General features: G+C 43.4%; 1 protein-coding gene across 1 annotated transcript in view; it reads right to left on the bottom strand.

The window, feature by feature from the left end:
• GALNT18 (polypeptide N-acetylgalactosaminyltransferase 18) overlaps positions 1 to 18033 on the bottom strand; it is a 402179-nt gene extending 384146 nt beyond the window's left edge. The window contains exon 1 of the mRNA XM_088460523.1: positions 17639 to 18033. Within this exon, the coding sequence (XP_088316649.1) occupies positions 17639 to 17882 (244 nt within the window). The 5' untranslated portion in view covers positions 17883 to 18033. The remainder of the gene's footprint in view (positions 1 to 17638) is intronic.
• Positions 18034 to 21396: the final 3363 nt, after the last annotated feature.

The following is a 21396-nucleotide window of genomic DNA, read 5'->3' as shown; positions in this document are numbered from 1 at the left end:
AGCATAGTCTCCTATATACAGACTCAGGAGCACACAGACATACAGGTGTCACATATCACATTACTCAGCGCAGTCTCCTATATACAGACTCAGGAGCAGACAGATATACAGGTGTCACATATCACATTACTCAGCGCAGTCTCCTATATACAGACTCAGGAGCAGACAGATATACAGGTGTCACATATCACATTACTCAGCGCAGTCTCCTATATACAGACTCAGGAGTACACAGATATACAGGTGTCACATATCACATTACTCAGCGCAGTCTCCTATATACAGACTCAGGAGCACACAGATATACAGGTGTCACACATCACATTACTCAGCATAGTCTCCCATATACAGACTCAGGAGCACACAGACATACAGGTGTCACATATCACATTACTCAGCGCAGTCTCCTATATACAGACTCAGGAGCAGACAGATATACAGGTGTCACATATCACATTACTCAGCGCAGTCTCCTATATACAGACTCAGGAGCACACAGCTATACAGATGTCACATATCGCATTACTCAGCGCAGTCTCCGGTGCATCCTAGCCGCATCTTATATTCTTTTCTGACAAATAAAAAGTCGCCCGGCGCGAGCAGAGTCTCACGCTGACAGGGACGGTTCGGTGCAACTACAGCAAACGGTGTAGAAGGACACATATGTAGCATAGGGCTGGTGCAGTTGATGGTGGCGTCTAGAGACAACACCAGGCGGTATTATAAAATCTAAATATGCTCAAAGTGGACATCTCATTCCTTGCACATTCAGACGGCCGGCCATGCACCAGGGAAGCGATTAGTAGCGGCATTAGCATAAAGCGTTACATGCTACACCAGCAAGAGACAAACACGGACGCATCCGACTGAGAATTACCCCTATGTGTGCACGCAGGCAGCTTCACAATGACATCCTTACAGATATTCAAATGCAGCTGGATGTGTATGACACCCCCCCCTGTATGACACCCCCCCTGTATGACACCATGACACCCCCCTGTATGACACCCCCCCTGTATGACTCCCCCCCTGTATGACACAACACCCCTTCCTGTATGACATCATGACAACCCCATTGTATGACATGCACCCCCCCCCCCCTGTATGACACCCCCCTGCCGCATTTCAATCCTAGAACTGTGAGGTCTTAGGCTGGGATCAAAATCGTGACCATAGGTTGTAGACGGTCGCGATGGTGGATGGTGCTGGGCCTCAGCTTACTCAGCTGTCCACTGGGAAGACACCCCCCAATACCTCCTGTAGTAAGGAGATGGGGGTCACCACAAGGCTCATTTCTTCCAACCTTCCAAACAAACCCCCCTGAGCCCTGTGATCCTTGTCCTACAGGAGACACAGTCACAGCTCCCATATACAGCAATCCAGGATTTCCTAACGTCCCTCCTCAGTGTCAGAGCATGCCAGGACTCGCACCACAGGTTACAGATGCAAAAGAATGTGAGAATGTGAACGCTCCCACCCTCCCCGGCCCCCACCTCTATGTCTTGTGGAAGAATACTAGTGTCAATGGAGAAAATCTCATTTAATAATGATAAAAATATATATATATATATTATATATAGTATGTGCGTGTATGTATATACACATATACACGCACATACTCCTCCTCCTCCTCCACCAGGATAGGGGAATAGGTAAATAGACAAGGGAATATTTCAAATGTTCTGAATGAAAAAAGAAAGTCAGCAGTCCTGCACCAGACATGGGGCGTACAACAGGTGTGCACCAGACATGGGGCGTACAACAGGTGTGCACCAGACATGGGGCGTACAACAGGTGTGCACCAGACATGGGGCGTACAACAGGTGTGCACCAGACATCGGGTATGCAGGACTGATGACTTTTTTCAGTGTTTGATATAACACACGCAGAAGTGACGTCAGAACACTTGAAGTATTCCCTTATCCTGGTGGGTCAGTTTATATATGGTTTGTGTATATCGGAGTCATCGGTGATTGGTGTTAGTCACTTTATAGAGCTGCACCTCAATGTGGATCACTGGTGATGAAATTCATTTTTTAATACACTGGGTATAGCGGAGAGATCATCGGACTGTCCTGCTGAGCTCCCCAAGGCTCAACACACGTTACCACCTACGATTTCCATGTAAGGAAGAGCCCCATCTTCCTAATGGTCACAGCGTGCGCGCTATCAAGAGACATAGCCGGGATGTAGACCGCTGCAAAGTCACTGGCAGGAATCAAGTCCTTGAAGTGCCTGTGACTAGAGCCGGCAAGATGGAGGAGGATGGGGGGGTGGGGGGTGGGGGGGCAGATCTCTAAATCCACCCTCCCCGGACGACACAAACCAGAGTCTGACTGAACAGGCCGAGGCACGCAGCTTACGCCCGTGGGCACGCGCAGATAAGAATAAAACATCAAACCCGGAGGATTGCTCCTGAACTAATTATTTGAGGAGAATATTAAAGCGACCTATATAAAAGCTTGGCATCACTTTCATTTAATAACATTATCTCTGTATTCAACATTGGCTGCAAATGGAGAAAGGAGAAGCGCAGTCACGTTCCGCTCTCACACGAGCGTATGACCTTAATAAATAGATCATCTCCTCGCTCAGTGACGATACAAACTGATAATAACATAGCACCAGAATATCCCACAGTGCTTTGATAATAACCAGTCTCATTGTATTACTGTTATATAAAGGTAAAAGGGCCCTGCTTGCAATCTATAGAGAAATAAGAATGTAATACATGAGGTGTAAGTGCTAGAAAATTGCAAATTGGTCCAACCTGATTGGATCATGGACATTGCGGTCACGGCAGCGACCTGGCCGACAAAAGCAGAGTTCCCGGCAGCGGAAGCCTGACAGCGCTGGAAATCCTGATCGTCGCTAAGGTAAGTATAAGCTCACCTAACCCCCTAACCCTCCTTAGTGGTGCCTAACGACCCCCCCCCCCCCCTTCCCCACTGCCTAAACCTAAGTCCCCCGGGGGGGTGCCTAACCCTGACCCTCCCTCCCCATAGCCTAACCATAACCCTCCCAGGGGGGTGCCTAACCCTAAGCCTCGTTCCCCCTAGCCTAGCCCTAACCCTCCCCCGGGTGCCCTAAACCTAAAACCCGCGGCTGTCCGCTCGCAGCGCCCGGCATCCCTTCGATCGGGGACAGGAGTCTACATCTAGACGCCCGGCATTTCACAGTCGGGAAGCCGGCTGTCGGTATTAAGGCAGCCGGTTTCCCGATTGTATACCATTAGAATAGCTTATGAAAGTTATGTAGGTGGTAGTGGAATTTGATAAGCGTGTCTGATGAGGTGAGTTTTTAGGGAACATTTGAAGATTTGGAGACTAGAGTAGAGTAAAGTCTTGTTGTGCGAGGGAGGGAATTCCACAGAGAGGGCGCAGCCCAGAGACCAAATCAGATTTTAGAGTTCATTTTCCTAGTGTGGTTTAGAAAATATAATGAAGACGGATTGGTTGCTATGGGATACAATACACTTCTTTATAAACCACAGTGAATGTTGCCTCATGACTGGTAATTCTGCCTATACACAGCCCAGCAACCAATGTCTGTGTGTGGAGTTTCAGAGACGCCCATTTTATGGGTTGAACAAATATGCAGACTATTAATTCACTGTAAAACTACCATAGCTGAGGCATGAGATACAAAGTGCCTCATGTCTCAGGAATGACACTACCCCCTAGTGATTTTATAGGCTGTACAGCTGAGAATGCGTGTCATCTAGCCATACGGCTGTCTTTGTTTAGGTCGGCTTGTGCCAACCATCTGTCCAGACTGGCAAATGCCAGATGGGTTGTGGGCCGACCAAGGCAACTACCCAATCAAGGCCTCTGATGGTAGATATGGGCTCACCCTGCAGCAGGACATCACCCACTATGACGGTAAGGAGTAGATTTATATGAAATGGGTGGGTGAGGGGAAATTTTGGGGTGGAGAATCCATTTACATTATTGCTCAACTTTATAGTCCAGAATGTTTTGGGGTTTTTTGTTTGTTTGTTTTTATCTCAGCTGTATCGCAAAGTTTGAAGCTCTCACAAAAGCAGAATAATGAGGATTTAATATTTTCTCATATATTTCACTTTATTTCCCTTTTAAGCAGACAGATCCACCAGAAACAGCCATATAAAGCCCCAAACAGCTGGATCGCAGACATCTGACAGACCAAAAATAATACATTTTAATTAAACGCTGAATAACACCCTGGAGAAATATGTATTTTCTTCTCCAAAAGTCTCCATAATAAAGCGAGTGGCAATGCTCCAGCAATGGAAATGTCACCTGGGGAGATAGCCCGCTTCCTTGTCTAGACGTGAAACACTAATATTAAACACACCTGTAGAGGGGGGGGGGGGTGCAGTTATGAGACCGGCTGTAGAGGGTACACGGATGGGGACACACAATACAAACAAAATCCAGAAAAATCTAAGAGGGACTTTTTTTATGCTTCAGCCTTTGGACATTTTTCAATCATCCTCCCGGACAATATCCTCATATCCTTCCATTTACCTTTTATTTGAATAATTCCCCACTAGAGTCGCTGGGAGATTATAGTCCAATCTCACAGAGTGCCTCTCCGACCATCTGTTTATCTCCATGCTACGGCCGCACACAGCAACATTTATAGATTTCATTGATGCATCAATAAAACCTGTTCTATTCTATACGTCCAAACACCATTTACATTCATATTCCTTCCTGTGACACACGGAAAGCAGGTCGCCCTACATGCAAAGTCACTTCATGAGAATGCATGCTCTACATACCTACTAGGGGTTAGCATGAGAGGTTTAATCAGCATTGTGCCGTATGGTCCACTCACTCCAATGGACCATTCATTTCAATGAGATTGTGAGCTACAGGTAACGGCGCCATTGAAATGAATGGAACGCTCAACATTGTTTGTTTCATTTCCATCACAATAGAGATTATCAATAGAGCTTCAACTAACTTCTACTAGTTTAGAGCAGAGCGTCACTAGGCCGGGAAATTGCTTGCGATTGGCTGTGGGTCCCGGATAATCGAGATCCAACAGTCTGCAGCAAGTTTCCAGCAGAGCATCGCATGTCTTGGGTTATGCTTTATGTTGTTTGTTTTGTTGCTATATTGCCATAGGGGGAGAAATTCAATCGTTTTTATCAATTGTTGCTTCGATTGTCGCGAGTGCGCAGCCACCCACATTCAGCAGAAATGCGCAAGATGTCCGGCTTTTGGGCTACACGCAGCTAAACCTGGTGCTTTTGGGCAAGACAATCAAAATAAATATTGGGCGCCCAAAACAACTGAATTGCTCAGTCAGGCGCCCATTAATTTTTGCCGCCCAAAAACACTTGAATCGCCCCCATGGAATCTATAAGGACAACCTTAAAACACAAGAATACTATAATAAATATTAAATGTCTTTATTCATGCAGTTCACAATCTTAGGACATATCCAGTTATTTACACAATATGTTTAGTAAATATAAATACAGAAATGTCACAAAATATAATTCTTAATTAATTCAGCAATGACTTTATGCTCCAGTCTGTAGGGGCTCCGGCTGCCTATTCGGGGGCTGGTGTCCACACGAGCCGGAGAGCCTCGTGCATTAGTGGGAACAAGCCCAGACTCGGTGAGGAATTGTATAGGGACCTGCAACCTAATTACATTTATTTAATGTATGGAGTTGTTCCCCCATTCATTCCCAAAGCACTGGGGACATAAATAAATAACTGATCCAGTTTAAGGATTGGGGAACGTCCTGCGCTGCTCGCGTTCTGGATGCATTCACAAACACATGAGCGCATTTCAGCTGCAGGTACAGCCGCATGTCAGCCACATTTCATTAATTCTATTATAACGCACATGCGGAGTCACCGGCCTGGGTGCGGTATAAAACGTAGACAGTCAATAGGTCGACACTAGATTGTCGACAAGCAATAGGGCGACACATTTAAATGGACACTGCTTTTATTTTATTTAACCCTAACCCTCCCCCTAATGCCTAACCCTAACCCTCCCCCTAATGCCTAACCCTCCCCTCCAGCAGCCTAACCCTCCCCCTAATGCCTAACCCTAACCCTCCCCCTAATGCCCAACCCTCACCCTCCCCTCCAGCAGCCCAACCCTAACCCTCCCCTCCAGCAGCCTAACCCTAACCCTCCCCTCCAGCAGCCTAACCCTAACCCTCCCCTCCAGCAGCCTAACCCTAACCCTCCCCTCCAGCAGCCTAACCCTAACCCTCCCCTCCAGCAGCCTAACCCTAACCCTCCCCCTAATGCCTAACCCTCCCCCTAATGCCTAACCCTCCCCCTAATGCCCAACCCTCACCCTCCCCTCCAGCAGCCTAACCCTAACCCTCCCCTCCAGCAGCCTAACCCTCACCCTCCCCTCCAGCAGCCTAACCCTAACCCTCCCCTCCAGCAGCCTAACCCTAACCCTCCCCTCCAGCAGCCTAACCCTAACCCTCCCCTCCAGCAGCCTAACCCTAACCCTCCCCTCCAGCAGCCTAACCCTCCCCTCCAGCAGCCTAACCCTCCCCTCCAGCAGCCTAACCCTAACCCTCCCCTCCAGCAGCCTAACCCTAACCCTCCCCTCCAGCAGTCTAACCCTAACCCTCCCCTCCAGCAGCCTAACCCTCCCCTCCAGCAGCCTAACCCTAACCCTCCCCTCCAGCAGCCTAACCCTCCCCTCCAGCAGCCTAACCCTAACCCTCCCCTCCAGCAGCCTAACCCTAACCCTCCAGCAGCCTAACCCTCACCCTCCCCTCCCCCTAATGCCTAACCCTCCCCCTAATGCCCAACCCTCACCCTCCCCTCCAGCAGCCTAACCCTAACCCTCCCCTCCAGCAGCCTAACCCTAACCCTCCCCTCCCCCAGCCTAACCCTAACCCTCCCCTCCAGCAGCCTAACCCTCCCCTCCAGCAGCCTAACCCTAACCCTCCCCTCCAGCAGCCTAACCCTCCCCTCCAGCAGCCTAACCCTCCCCTCCAGCAGCCTAACCCTCCCCTCCAGCAGCCTAACCCTCACCCTCCCCTCCCCCTAATGCCTAACCCTCCCCCTAATGCCCAACCCTCACCCTCCCCTCCAGCAGCCCAACCCTAACCCTCCCCTCCAGCAGCCCAACCCTAACCCTCCCCTCCAGCAGCCTAACCCTAACCCTCCCCTCCAGCAGCCTAACCCTAACCCTCCCCTCCAGCAGCCTAACCCTAACCCTCCCCTCCAGCAGCCTAACCCTAACCCTCCCCTCCAGCAGCCTAACCCTAACCCTCCCCCTAATGCCTAACCCTCCCCCTAATGCCCAACCCTCACCCTCCCCTCCAGCAGCCTAACCCTAACCCTCCCCTCCAGCAGCCTAACCCTCACCCTCCCCTCCAGCAGCCTAACCCTAACCCTCCCCTCCAGCAGCCTAACCCTAACCCTCCCCTCCAGCAGCCTAACCCTAACCCTCCCCTCCAGCAGCCTAACCCTAACCCTCCAGCAGCCTAACCCTCCCCTCCAGCAGCCTAACCCTCCCCTCCAGCAGCCTAACCCTAACCCTCCCCTCCAGCAGCCTAACCCTAACCCTCCCCTCCAGCAGTCTAACCCTCCCCTCCAGCAGCCTAACCCTAACCCTCCCCTCCAGCAGCCTAACCCTCCCCTCCAGCAGCCTAACCCTAACCCTCCCCTCCAGCAGCCTAACCCTAACCCTCCAGCAGCCTAACCCTCACCCTCCCCTCCCCCTAATGCCTAACCCTCCCCCTAATGCCCAACCCTCACCCTCCCCTCCAGCAGCCTAACCCTAACCCTCCCCTCCAGCAGCCTAACCCTAACCCTCCCCTCCCCCAGCCTAACCCTAACCCTCCCCTCCAGCAGCCTAACCCTCCCCTCCAGCAGCCTAACCCTAACCCTCCCCTCCAGCAGCCTAACCCTCCCCTCCAGCAGCCTAACCCTAACCCTCCCCCAGCCTAACCCTAACCCTCCAGCAGCCTAACCCTAACGTAGCATTAAACTGCTTGTGTGTCATATGCGTTGCTTTGTGAATAGGATGCATTTTAAGTCGCAGAAAAAGACGCTCTGCACTAGAGTCACGCCACGGCACTAGATGGGTTGTTTAACGCACACGGAAGCTAGAAGTATGTGGCCACATCTGTAGTTACATAGCGCAGTGCTGGAGCTCCCCCTCCTGCAACTATACTTGTGAAGTGGCAATATTGGGGCTAACCATGAGGGAACCCTGTCACGTCCTCATGTGACACTACCGCAAGCCCAACCTGCCTCCATGCTGAAACCTCTGCAACGTGCTATCTGACATTTAGTCCTTAGGCCGTAGTGCCCTAGCCAGCTGCCTGTGTGCCCGCCCCAATCTCCTGTCCTGGACATTATCCAGCTCACCAGCCTCACCCAAACTCCCCATGTCAGGCATAACGTTGCCATATATTCCGTAGGGGTGCTGCAGATTAATTAGCATGCATGCTGGCAAACCTATACACGTGAGAACCAAACATATTCCTGTGTTATGAGGTCAGCGCAGCACACGCAAACATGAGAGGGAGCGTTTCTGTGGTAACAACATTCTAGTTAATTACCATTCACTCAGTGCCAGAAAAGCAAATATCACAGCTTCAATCAGCCGAGCAAAGAGAAAAACACAAAAAGCATCTTTTAGCTGCTCCGTGTCATAAATGGAAGCGGTGAGAAGATCATCAAGTTCTGAGAAGCTGCTCAGATATTTACTAAGCTCCCCAGTTCTGGAGAAGAGACATCAGGCCGGACACACGTGCACATTGGATGGGCTGATTTGGTTTGTTGCTAGCCCAACAGAAGTGTAAACCGATCAATGTTCCGGATATCGGCTGCGGAAAGGGGAGAGGTTCTGGGTGAAAATATCCCGGTTTCCACATACAGAACGTTGGGAGGTGGTCAAGACAAAAAAAATTATTATAAACACTTACTGACGGCTCGCATTCTACTGACATTTTATTACTATACAGTACCCAGTATAATAAGGAATTCAGCCTAAACTCCAGCTTCATAATCCCTGCCGTGACAATTCTGTGTTTTTACCATAGTATCAGGTGAGGATATTTACTGACATGTTTTCCTTACTGACGGTTATTTCCGGTCAGTGTGCCTGGTTACACCATTCACTTTTCTCAGAACTCTACCATCTGTCCATATAGATGAGTGATTGGGAACTGCAAAGCCAGAGGCTGGGGAGTTCCACAGATCAGGAGGCCAGAGGCTGGGGAGTTCCACAGATCAGGAGGCCAGAGGCTGGGGAGTTCCACAGATCAGGAGGCCAGAGGCTGGGGAGTTCCACAGATCAGGAGGCCAGAGGCTGGGGAGTTCCACAGATCAGGAGGCCAGAGGCTGGGGAGTTCCACAGATCAGGAGGCCAGAGGCTGGGGAGTTCCACAGATCAGGAGGCCAGAGGCTGGGGAGTTCCACAGATCAGGAGGCCAGAGGCTGGGGAGTTCCACAGATCAGGAGGCCAGAGGCTGGGGAGTTCCACAGATCAGGAGGCCAGAGGCTGGGGAGTTCCACAGATCAGGAGGCCAGAGGCTGGGGAGTTCCACAGATCAGGAGGCCAGAGGCTGGGGAGTTCCACAGATCAGGAGGCCAGAGGCTGGGAGTTCCACAGATCAGGAGGCCAGATACTGTGCAGCTTATACAATAAGACCAGACGCTGAGAATTACACACAGCACACAGGCAGAGAGAGGTTATTCTGAGCGCAGTGAGGACCACAAGACCCGTCTCTGGTGAACAACGCATACTGACCGTTATGGCACTTTCTATAATCCAACTGCATACAAGCCCCTGACCCCCCGCTCTCGCTGCCTGCTTAATTTCCAGTAATTATGAACACAGAGCACAAACACTTTATCCAACAAAATAATGAGACTGCGCTGATGTAACTGTCAGCTTCCCTGAAGCAGCCGCACAAAGGGGCCACTTACTGAAACACAACGCACGAGTGCTATTGATGAATCACTCTGGAGACACGAGGCTTGGAAACCTCTCATTGATTGATACTAGATTAATCAGATTAAATGGTTTCTTCCTGGGTCAGGGTGCAGAACCTTATGAGCCGAAAGGGGCAAAGGGTCCAAAAATTCCATCTCCAGAAATACCTCTGGCACCACAAGTAGGAGAAGCAGCTGTCAGCAGGCACCAGGGGACTATCCGCTACATGTGATGGAAGCAGGTTATGACAGCGATTACTGACAACGTTCCCTCCTCCAAATCACATTCAGTGACTGCAAAGTGCCCAACAGGCGTACGCCGTGACCGATGGATCCTCTGACGCTATATTGTATGATGGCTCCCAGTCCAAGTACATTACTCATATCTGTACAGCCATGGATGATCTACAATGTCTAGATAGACATGCAATAGGTCGACACCAGATGGTTGACATGCTAATGGTCGGCAGGGACAAAAACGATGACATGGTCAAATGGTTTACAGAAAAATTTGACGCATGTGTTTTCTTGATTTTTAGAGCTAGGAGGAGGGTTAGGGTTAGGCTGCGGAAGGGGACGGTTAGGATTGAAAAAAACTTTTTTAAAAAGTGTCAACCTATTCTGTGTCAACCATCTGTGTGTCGGTCTTAGCACATGTCGACCGTTTGCCTGTGGATCGTTTGGTGTAGACCTACTGACTATTTAAATACTGTAGATTTTTCGCTAAGGGCCACGCGCACACTGGCGCTAAAATTCTACGTTTTACATGTGTTCCTAATATAAATGAAGCGCATGTAACATGTAAATGGATGGGACAGCGCATATTGGTCTAGTACCTGCGTTTCCGTGCGTCTGACATGCTGTATTACAGGAATGAGCCCGCTGTCAGCACAATGCGATGTGCGTTTGGCGAGCACTAGATAAGAACTTTGTGTATTGTCACAGATACGGTGTAAAGAACTGCAGAGCACTAATAATCTTACTGTATACATAAACACAGTGCAAATGTTATACAATAATAAAATAAACGCACTGCAGACGCTACAGTGTATGCAGCTGGTACAGAGCGCGCAGCCGTCACAGAGCGCGCAGCCGTCACAGAGCGCGCAGCCGTCACAGAGCGCGCAGCCGTAGACTTTCTGGTCCACAGGGGAATATTAAACAGAACCACCAAGGGACTAACTGGGGGTATATTTACTAAAGTGCAGGTGTAACAACCAATCAGATCCTATATAAAACATTTATCTAGCACCTTCTAGAAGATTATAGCTAGAATCTGTTTGGTTGCCATTAAAAACCGGCACTTTAGTAAATATACCCCATGTGGTCAGATACTATATTTACATCTCTTTAAAGTTTCATGTAAGAAGTGAGAATGGGGCGTAATGTGGCTGTAATTCCCTGTACCCCCCACATACCAGAGAAAGCCATCAGTGACGGAATAAGAAAGATCTGCTCCTGTATTCCTGGGTTATATACTGGTTACCGTGGTCACTGCACACATTCCATGTCTACATTATGGGGCTGATTCTCTTTGGAGCGAAAAGCCGTGATGACGTCATTTTTAGCAGTTTTCACTTTTCCCCGTATTCAATTTCAAATACTTTTCGCAGGTGCGAAAAAAGTCTTCACAAAAATCCAGGGAGAGGTCTTCACCATAGCATAGGTGGCGGAAAAAAGTGCAGAATTGGGGTTTTGGGGTACAAATAAAAAAAAAAAAGTACCCTTCACCCCTTGGACTGTCCCCCAAAAGGTATTCAGTGTCAAAAAAACAAAAACAAAAATTAAAAAAAGTTCCATAGAACACCCCCAAAAATGTACTGTCATTTTAGGGGTGAAAAAAAAAAAGTTGGGGGACAAACTTTTAAACTAGTGAAATAGACTGTGGGGGGGGGGGTCCCCAAGCATACCCCAGATGTTTTTTTGATTGCGGTTAGTTGCGGCAGGTGGATTTTTAAAAGTTCACTTAAGGGACTTAAAAATAGGCTTGTACCCATTTTCATGTACCCCAAATTTGAGGGGACTAGTTATTTATCAAAAAAATGTTTACTAAATGCTGTTCTTCACCACTTTGTCAAAGACGCATAAAATCACCTATTGAGACCGGCTATTCGGGGGTCCCCATAGTGATCCCCCATGTCAATGCATCTTTTGAGGGGTGACAGGTCGATTTCCCCAAAAATGACAGCACTCTTCACTAATTACCTTTTCACCGGGTCCAGTTTTCGCCTATTTGAAATTGAACACGGGGATACGCGGGCACACACCCGATACTTTTTCGCCCAGAAAAGCTCCGATGATGGCGAGGAGTCCGGCAACTGACTTTTCGCCTCAAAATTAATATGGCCCAAAGTGAATGGAGATAGCAGCTGATTGGCTGGTACGTTAACTGTCATGTCACAGGCAGTGTTTGAAAGATGACAGTTAGGAGCTGGTTGGCTGGTACTTTATCTCCGTCCATTTTATCTCCATCCAAGACTTAGTAAATAGACCCCAGTGAGAGCCAATCAGAGATGGCAAAGTGCATCATCAAATGGTAAAAACACCACCATCGGAACAAAAAACAGCGATGATTAGTCAGCACCGGATTTCGAAGAGCCATTGGAGCCATGTAGGGTGACACTGCGAGTACTGCGCTGTAATACTAATAAGGGTACATAGCATGACCGTTACCCATATGGGGGGCGATGTGCGTTGTGCGTTTCTTTGGGCGGGCTAAAGGATTTCATCTTGTACCCTCCTGGGATGAAAGGAGAAATGTGACAAAAGTGACGGCCTCGCGGCCAAACACCCAGTATAAGACGTGGGAGCCGGCATTCTCTGACTTAGCGCACTGAATAGAATAACTCCGGGAGCTCCCTCCTGGGGCGATTCGCCATCGCATGGAATTACTGAAGGTGTAGCAGGACAGAGATTACACTGACTTTATAGAACAGGTAGGGTATATGGAATATTAGTGAGTAATGTAAGCAGGATAATACATGGACAGTACAGGATGGATATTATAGAATATATAATAGCACATAATATACATTAGCCGGATTCCATCTGTAGCATCTATATAGCGCAGAATGACTATAGATTATGTTACATTGTATATATTACAGAGGTACCTGGTCAGATGGCAAAACTCTCCAGTAAGTACAGTCAGACCCATTATAAATGAATAAACAGACAGTGTAATACAGAATATGCTGGTAGAGGAGTATTTCCAGAAGGAACACACACATTATAGTATAATGCTCATATATAGGTCATAGCGTAATATAGAGGCAAGTGTAACACAGATGAAAGTACCCGGCACAAGCCAGCAGGTATCATAGTATAACTCCTCATACAGTCATGGGGCGACATGTAATAGGGCGAGAGGTGAGAATGTGGGAGATTAGCAGTAACCGGTCACATTGGTGCAGTTTGATCATTAAAATGGGAAACACCTGGATGAGAGCTGAAATCGTCTATGAGTCTAAGAACCTGCGAGTTTCCATGTTCTCTGGGCAAAGTTTACTAAGCGGCGAGTTCTAAACCCCGGCGGTTTGGTGGTGGTTTGATGGCAGTTTCTAAATGACAGCCCTGTTCTATTCTATTCTATAATGTGCTTTGACTGTGGTTTTGGCCTTAGTAAATCTGCAGACAGCAAAACCGCCACCAATCCCCCGGGGTTTAGAACAGAATAGAACCCGCCATAAAACTGCCGCTTAGTAAATTTTGCCCTCTGTCACTATTACATTGGCCGAGTTTCCATGTTCATGTCCCATCTAATTACTGTCTATCTATAGTCCCCGTATGTGCCGGATGATGACGCTCTCCAGCCTGTGTATACGGTATACATGGTGTAATACAGAGGTAGCTGATAATATACAGTATATAGGTGTAGTATACAGTATATATATATGTAGTATAGAGGTAGGGTTACCCTGTATGTGCCGGTTGATGACGCTCTCCAGCCTGTGTATACGGTATACATGGTGTAGTACAGAGGTAGCTGATAGTATACAGTACATATAGGTGTAGTATACAGTATATATAGGTGTAGTATAGAGGTAGCTGATGATAGTATACAGTATATATAGGTGTAGTATATAGTATACAGTATATATAGGTGTAGTAGTATATAGAGGTAGGGTTACCCTGGATGTGCCGGTTGATGACGCTCTCCAGCCTGTGTATACGGTATACATGGTGCAATACAGAGGTAGCTGATGATAGTATACAGTATATATAGGTGTAGTATACAGTATATATAGGTGTAGTATACAGTATATATAGGTGTAGTATAGAGGTAGCTGATAGTACACAGTATATATAGGTGTAGTATACAGTATATATATATATATATATATATATATATAGGTGTAGTATATAGTATACAGTATATATAGGTGTAGTAGTATATAGAGGTAGTTGATGATAGTATACAGTATATAGGTGTAGTATATATATATATATATATATATATATATATGTGTAGTATATAGTATACAGTATATATAGGTGTAGTAGTATATAGAGGTAGTTGATGATAGTATACAGTATATAGGTGTAGTATATAGTATATATATAGGTGTAGTATACAGTATATATATATAGGTGTAGTACAGAGGTAGCTGATAGTATACAGTATATATAGGTGTAGTATACAGTATATATACGTGTAGTATAGAGGTAGCTGATAGTATACAGTATATATAGGTGTAGTATACAGTATATATAGGTGTAGTATAGAGGTAGCTGATGATAGTATACAGTATATATAGGTGTAGTAGTATATAGAGGTAGCTGATAGTATACAGTATATATAGGTGTAGTAGTATATAGAGGTAGGGTTACCCTGGATGTGCCGGTTGATGACGCTCTCCAGCCTGTGTATACGGTATACATGGTGTAATACAGAGGTAGCTGATGATAGTATACAGTATATATAGGTGTAGTATACAGTATATATAGGTGTAGTAGTATATAGAGGTAGAGTTACCCTGGATGTGCCGGTTGATGACGCTCTCCAGCCTGTGTATACGGTATACATGGTGTAATACAGAGGTAGCTGATGATAGTATACAGTATATAGAGGTGTAGTATACAGTATATACAGGTGTAGTAGTATATAGAGGTGTAGTATACAGTATATATAGGTGTAGTAGTATATAGAGGTGTAGTAGTATATAGAGGTGTAGTATACAGTATATATAGGTGTAGTAGTATATAGAGGTGTAGTAGTATATAGAGGTGTAGTATACAGTATATAGAGGTGTAGTAGTATATAGAGGTGTAGTAGTATATAGAGGTGTAGTATACAGTATATAGAGGTGTAGTAGTATATAGAGGTGTAGTAGTATATAGAGGTGTAGTATACAGTATATAGAGGTGTAGTAGTATATAGAGGTGTAGTATACAGTATATAGAGGTGTAGTAGTATATAGAGGTGTAGTATACAGTATATAGAGGTGTAGTAGTATATAGAGGTGTAGTAGTATATAGTATACAGTATATAGAGGTGTAGTAGTATATAGAGGTGTAGTATACAGTATATAGAGGTGTAGTAGTATATAGAGGTGTAGTATACAGTATATAGAGGTGTAGTAGTATATAGAGGTGTAGTAGTATATAGAGGTGTAGTATACAGTATATAGAGGTGTAGTAGTATATAGTATACAGTATATAGAGGTGTAGTAGTATATAGAGGTGTAGTATACAGTATATAGAGGTGTAGTAGTATATAGAGGTGTAGTATACAGTATATAGAGGTGTAGTAGTATATAGAGGTGTAGTATACAGTATATAGAGGTGTAGTAGTATATAGAGGTGTAGTAGTATATAGAGGTGTAGTAGTATATAGAGGTGTAGTAGTATATAGTATACAGTATATAGAGGTGTAGTAGTATATAGAGGTGTAGTATACAGTATATAGAGGTGTAGTAGTATATAGAGGTGTAGTATACAGTATATAGAGGTGTAGTAGTATATAGAGGTGTAGTATACAGTATATAGAGGTGTAGTAGTATATAGAGGTGTAGTAGTATATAGAGGTGTAGTATACAGTATATAGAGGTGTAGTAGTATATAGTATACAGTATATAGAGGTGTAGTAGTATATAGAGGTGTAGTATACAGTATATAGAGGTGTAGTAGTATATAGAGGTGTAGTATACAGTATATAGAGGTGTAGTATACAGTATATAGAGGTGTAGTAGTATATAGAGGTGTAGTATACAGTATATAGAGGTGTAGTAGTATATAGTATACAGTATATAGAGGTGTAGTAGTATATAGAGGTGTAGTATACAGTATATAGAGGTGTAGTAGTATATAGAGGTGTAGTATACAGTATATAGAGGTGTAGTAGTATATAGAGGTGTAGTATACAGTATATAGAGGTGTAGTAGTATATAGAGGTGTAGTATACAGTATATAGAGGTGTAGTAGTATATAGAGGTGTAGTATACAGTATATAGAGGTGTAGTAGTATATAGAGGTGTAGTATACAGTATATAGAGGTGTAGTAGTATATAGAGGTGTAGTAGTATATAGAGGTGTAGTATACAGTATATAGAGGTGTAGTAGTATATAGAGGTGTAGTATACAGTATATAGAGGTGTAGTAGTATATAGAGGTGTAGTATACAGTATATAGAGGTGTAGTAGTATATAGAGGTGTAGTAGTATATAGAGGTGTAGTATACAGTATATAGAGGTGTAGTAGTATATAGAGGTGTAGTATACAGTATATAGAGGTGTAGTAGTATATAGAGGTGTAGTAGTATATAGAGGTGTAGTATACAGTATATAGAGGTGTAGTAGTATATAGAGGTGTAGTATACAGTATATAGAGGTGTAGTAGTATATAGAGGTGTAGTATACAGTATATAGAGGTGTAGTAGTATATAGAGGTGTAGTATACAGTATATAGAGGTGTAGTAGTATATAGAGGTGTAGTATACAGTATATAGAGGTGTAGTAGTATATAGAGGTGTAGTAGTATATAGAGGTGTAGTATACAGTATATAGAGGTGTAGTAGTATATAGAGGTGTAGTATACAGTATATAGAGGTGTAGTAGTATATAGAGGTGTAGTATACAGTATATAGAGGTGTAGTAGTATATAGAGGTGTAGTAGTATATATAGGTGTAGTATACAGTATATAGAGGTGTAGTAGTATATAGAGGTGTAGTATACAGTATATAGAGGTGTAGTAGTATATAGTATACAGTATATAGAGGTGTAGTAGTATATAGAGGTGTAGTAGTATATAGAGGTGTAGTATACAGTATATAGAGGTGTAGTAGTATATAGAGGTGTAGTATACAGTATATAGAGGTGTAGTAGTATATAGAGGTGTAGTATACAGTATATAGAGGTGTAGTAGTATATAGAGGTGTAGTATACAGTATATAGAGGTGTAGTAGTATATAGAGGTGTAGTATACAGTATATAGAGGTGTAGTAGTATATAGAGGTGTAGTATACAGTATATAGAGGTGTAGTAGTATATAGAGGTGTAGTATACAGTATATAGAGGTGTAGTAGTATATAGAGGTGTAGTATACAGTATATAGAGGTGTAGTAGTATATAGAGGTGTAGTAGTATATATAGGTGTAGTATACAGTATATAGAGGTGTAGTAGTATATAGAGGTGTAGTATACAGTATATAGAGGTGTAGTAGTATATAGTATACAGTATATAGAGGTGTAGTAGTATATAGAGGTAGGGTTACCCTGGATGTGCCGGTTGATGACGCTCTCCAGCCGCTCCAGCCTCTGGATGATCCGCAGGGTGTCCCCCTTGTCCTCAGCCTCCAGTCTCCGGCTGGCCGGCTCGGGGGGCTCCGGTGCCCGCACAGAGCGCCCGGCCATGTAGTTGGTGACCCAGCCCACGTAGAGCAGACAGAGGATGTTACTCATCCCGCTCAGGATCACGCAGGTGGACACGAGCGGTTTGGTTTTCCTGGTACAGACCATCCTCAGCTCCCTCCATATAGCGGGGACCGGGGGCAGAGCCCGGGGACCGGGGGGGCTCAGTGTCACGGGACGGACCGCACAGAGAACTTGCCGGACTCTCCGCCGCTTCTCATCGCAGTGACCGACAGCGGCCGCCGGGAGAGAGCGGGGACCCAGCGACAGCCAATCATAGCGCAGCTCGCAGCAAGGCCGGCCAATTACAGCGCGGCCATCCGCCATATATCCAATCACTGGCTGCGTGGGGCGGGACTATTGCTGAGTCTCAACCTGCTGCAGCTGCTGCTCTCTCCGCACATTCCGGTGCTGACTGATACATTGTATCTATATACTGTACTATATACACTGACTGATACATTGTATCTATATACTGTACTATATACACTGACTGATACATTGTATCTATATACTGTACTATATACACTGACTGATACATTGTATCTATATACTGTACTATATACACTGACTGATACATTGTATCTATATACTGTACTATATACACTGACTGATACATTGTATCTATATACTGTACTATATACACTGACTGATACATTGTATCTATATACTGTACTCTACACTGACTGATACATTGTATCTATATACTGTACTATATACACTGACTGATACATTGTATCTATATACTGTACTATATACACTGACTGATACATTGTATCTATATACTGTACTATATACACTGACTGATACATTGTATCTATATACTGTACTATATACACTGACTGATACATTGTATCTATATACTGTACTATATACACTGACTGATACATTGTATCTATATACTGTACTATATACACTTACTGATACATTGTATCTATATACTGTACTATATACACTGACTGATACATTGTATCTATATACTGTACTATACACACTGACTGATACATTGTATCTATATAATGTACTATATACACTGACTGATACATTGTATCTATATACTGTACTATACACACTGACTGATACATTGTATCTATATACTGTACTATACACACTGACTGATACATTGTATCTATATACTGTACTATACACACTGACAGATACATTGTATCTATATACTGTACTATATACACTGACTGAGACATTGTATCTATATACGGTACTATATACACTGACTGATACATTGTATCTATATACTGTACTATACACACTGACTGATACATTGTATCTATATACTGTACTATATACACTGACTGATACATTGTATCTATATACTGTACTATACACACTGACTGATACATTGTATCTATATACTGTACTATACACACTGACTGATACATTGTATCTATATACTGTACTATACACACTGACTGATACATTGTATCTATATACTGTACTATATACACTGACTGATACATTGTATCTATATACTGTACTATACACACTGACTGATACATTGTATCTATATACTGTACTATACACACTGACTGATACATTGTATCTATATACTGTACTATACACACTGACTGATACATTGTAACTATATACTGTACTATACACACTGACTGATACATTGTATCTATATACTGTACTATACACACTGACTGATACATTGTATCTATATACTGTACTATACACACACTGACTGAGACATTGTATCTATATACTGTACTATACACACTGACTGATACATTGTATCTATATACTGTACTATACACACTGACTGATACATTGTATCTATATACTGTACTCTACACTGACTGATACATTGTATCTATATACTGTACTATACACACTGACTGATACATTGTATCTATATACTGTACTGTACACACTGACTGATACATTGTATCTATATACTGTACTATACACACTGACTGATACATTGTATCTATATACTGTACTGTACACACTGACTGATACATTGTATCTATATACTGTACTATACACACTGACTGATACATTGTATCTATATACTGTACTATACACACTGACTGATACATTGTATCTATATACTGTACTATACACACTGACTGATACATTGTAACTATATACTGTACTATACACACTGACTGATACATTGTATCTATATACTGTACTATACACACTGACTGATACATTGTATCTATATACTGTACTATACACACACTGACTGAGACATTGTATCTATATACTGTACTATATACACTGACTGATACATTGTATCTATATACGGTACTATACACACTGACTGAGACATTGTATCTATATACGGTACTATACACACTGACTGAGACATTGTATCTATATACGGTACTATACACACTGACTGATACATTGTATCTATATACGGTACTATACACACTGACTGAGACATTGTATCTATATACTGTACTATACACACTGACTGATACATTGTATCTATATACTGTACAATACACACTGACTGAGACATTGTATCTATATACTGTACTATACACACTGACTGATACATTGTATCTATATACGGTACTATACACACTGACTGATACATTGTATTTATATACTGTACTATATACACACGGACTGATACATTGTATCTATATACTGTACTATGTACACTGACTGATACATTGTATCTATATACTGTACTATACACACTGACTGATACATTGTATCTATATACTGTACTATGAATACTGACTGATACATTGTATCTATATAGTGTACGCTGTGTATACTGACTGATACATTGTATCTATATACTGTACTATGTATACTTACTGATACATTGTATCTTTATACTGTACTATGTATACTGACTGATACATTGTATCTATATACTGTACTATGTATACTGACTGATACATTGTATCTATATAGTGTACTCTGTATATACTGACTGATACATTGTATCCATATACTGTACTATGTATACTGACTGATACATTGTATCTATATAGTGTACTCTGTAAATACTGACTGATACATTGTATCTATATACTGTACTATGTATACTGACTGATACATTGTACCTATATACTGTACTATACACACTGACTGATACATTGTATCTATATAGTGTACTCTGTAAATACTGACTGATACATTGTATCTATATACTGTACTATGTATACTGACTGATACATTGTACCTATATACTGTACTCTCTCTACTGACTGATACAATATATTTATAGACTGTAGTTGCTTATATACTGACTGATCAATTGTATCTATACTGATTGATAAATTGTATCTATAGACTGACTGATACATTGTATCAGTAAGTCTATAGGTACAATGTTTCAAGTAAGTATAGATACAATGTATCAGTCAGTGTAGCTTGATATAGTACAGTGTATATATATATATATATATATATACATTGTATCTATATACTGACTGATACATTGTATCTATAATGTGTGTGTGTGTGTGTGTGTGTGTGTGTGTGTGTGTGTGTGTGTGTGTGTGTGTGTCTGTGTGTGTGTGTGTGTGTGTGTGTGTATTGTACTATTGGTGTCTATCCATACATTGTACTATTGGTGTCTATCCATACATTGTACTATTGGTGTCTATCCATACATTGTACTATTGGTGTCTAT

The sequence above is a fragment of the Taudactylus pleione genome, unplaced genomic scaffold (assembly GCF_031769625.1).
Source record: "Taudactylus pleione unplaced genomic scaffold, aTauple2 ptg000047l, whole genome shotgun sequence".
In the NCBI taxonomy this organism is placed as follows: Eukaryota; Metazoa; Chordata; class Amphibia; order Anura; family Myobatrachidae; genus Taudactylus; species Taudactylus pleione.
This window is presented reverse-complemented; position numbering and strand designations above follow the sequence as displayed.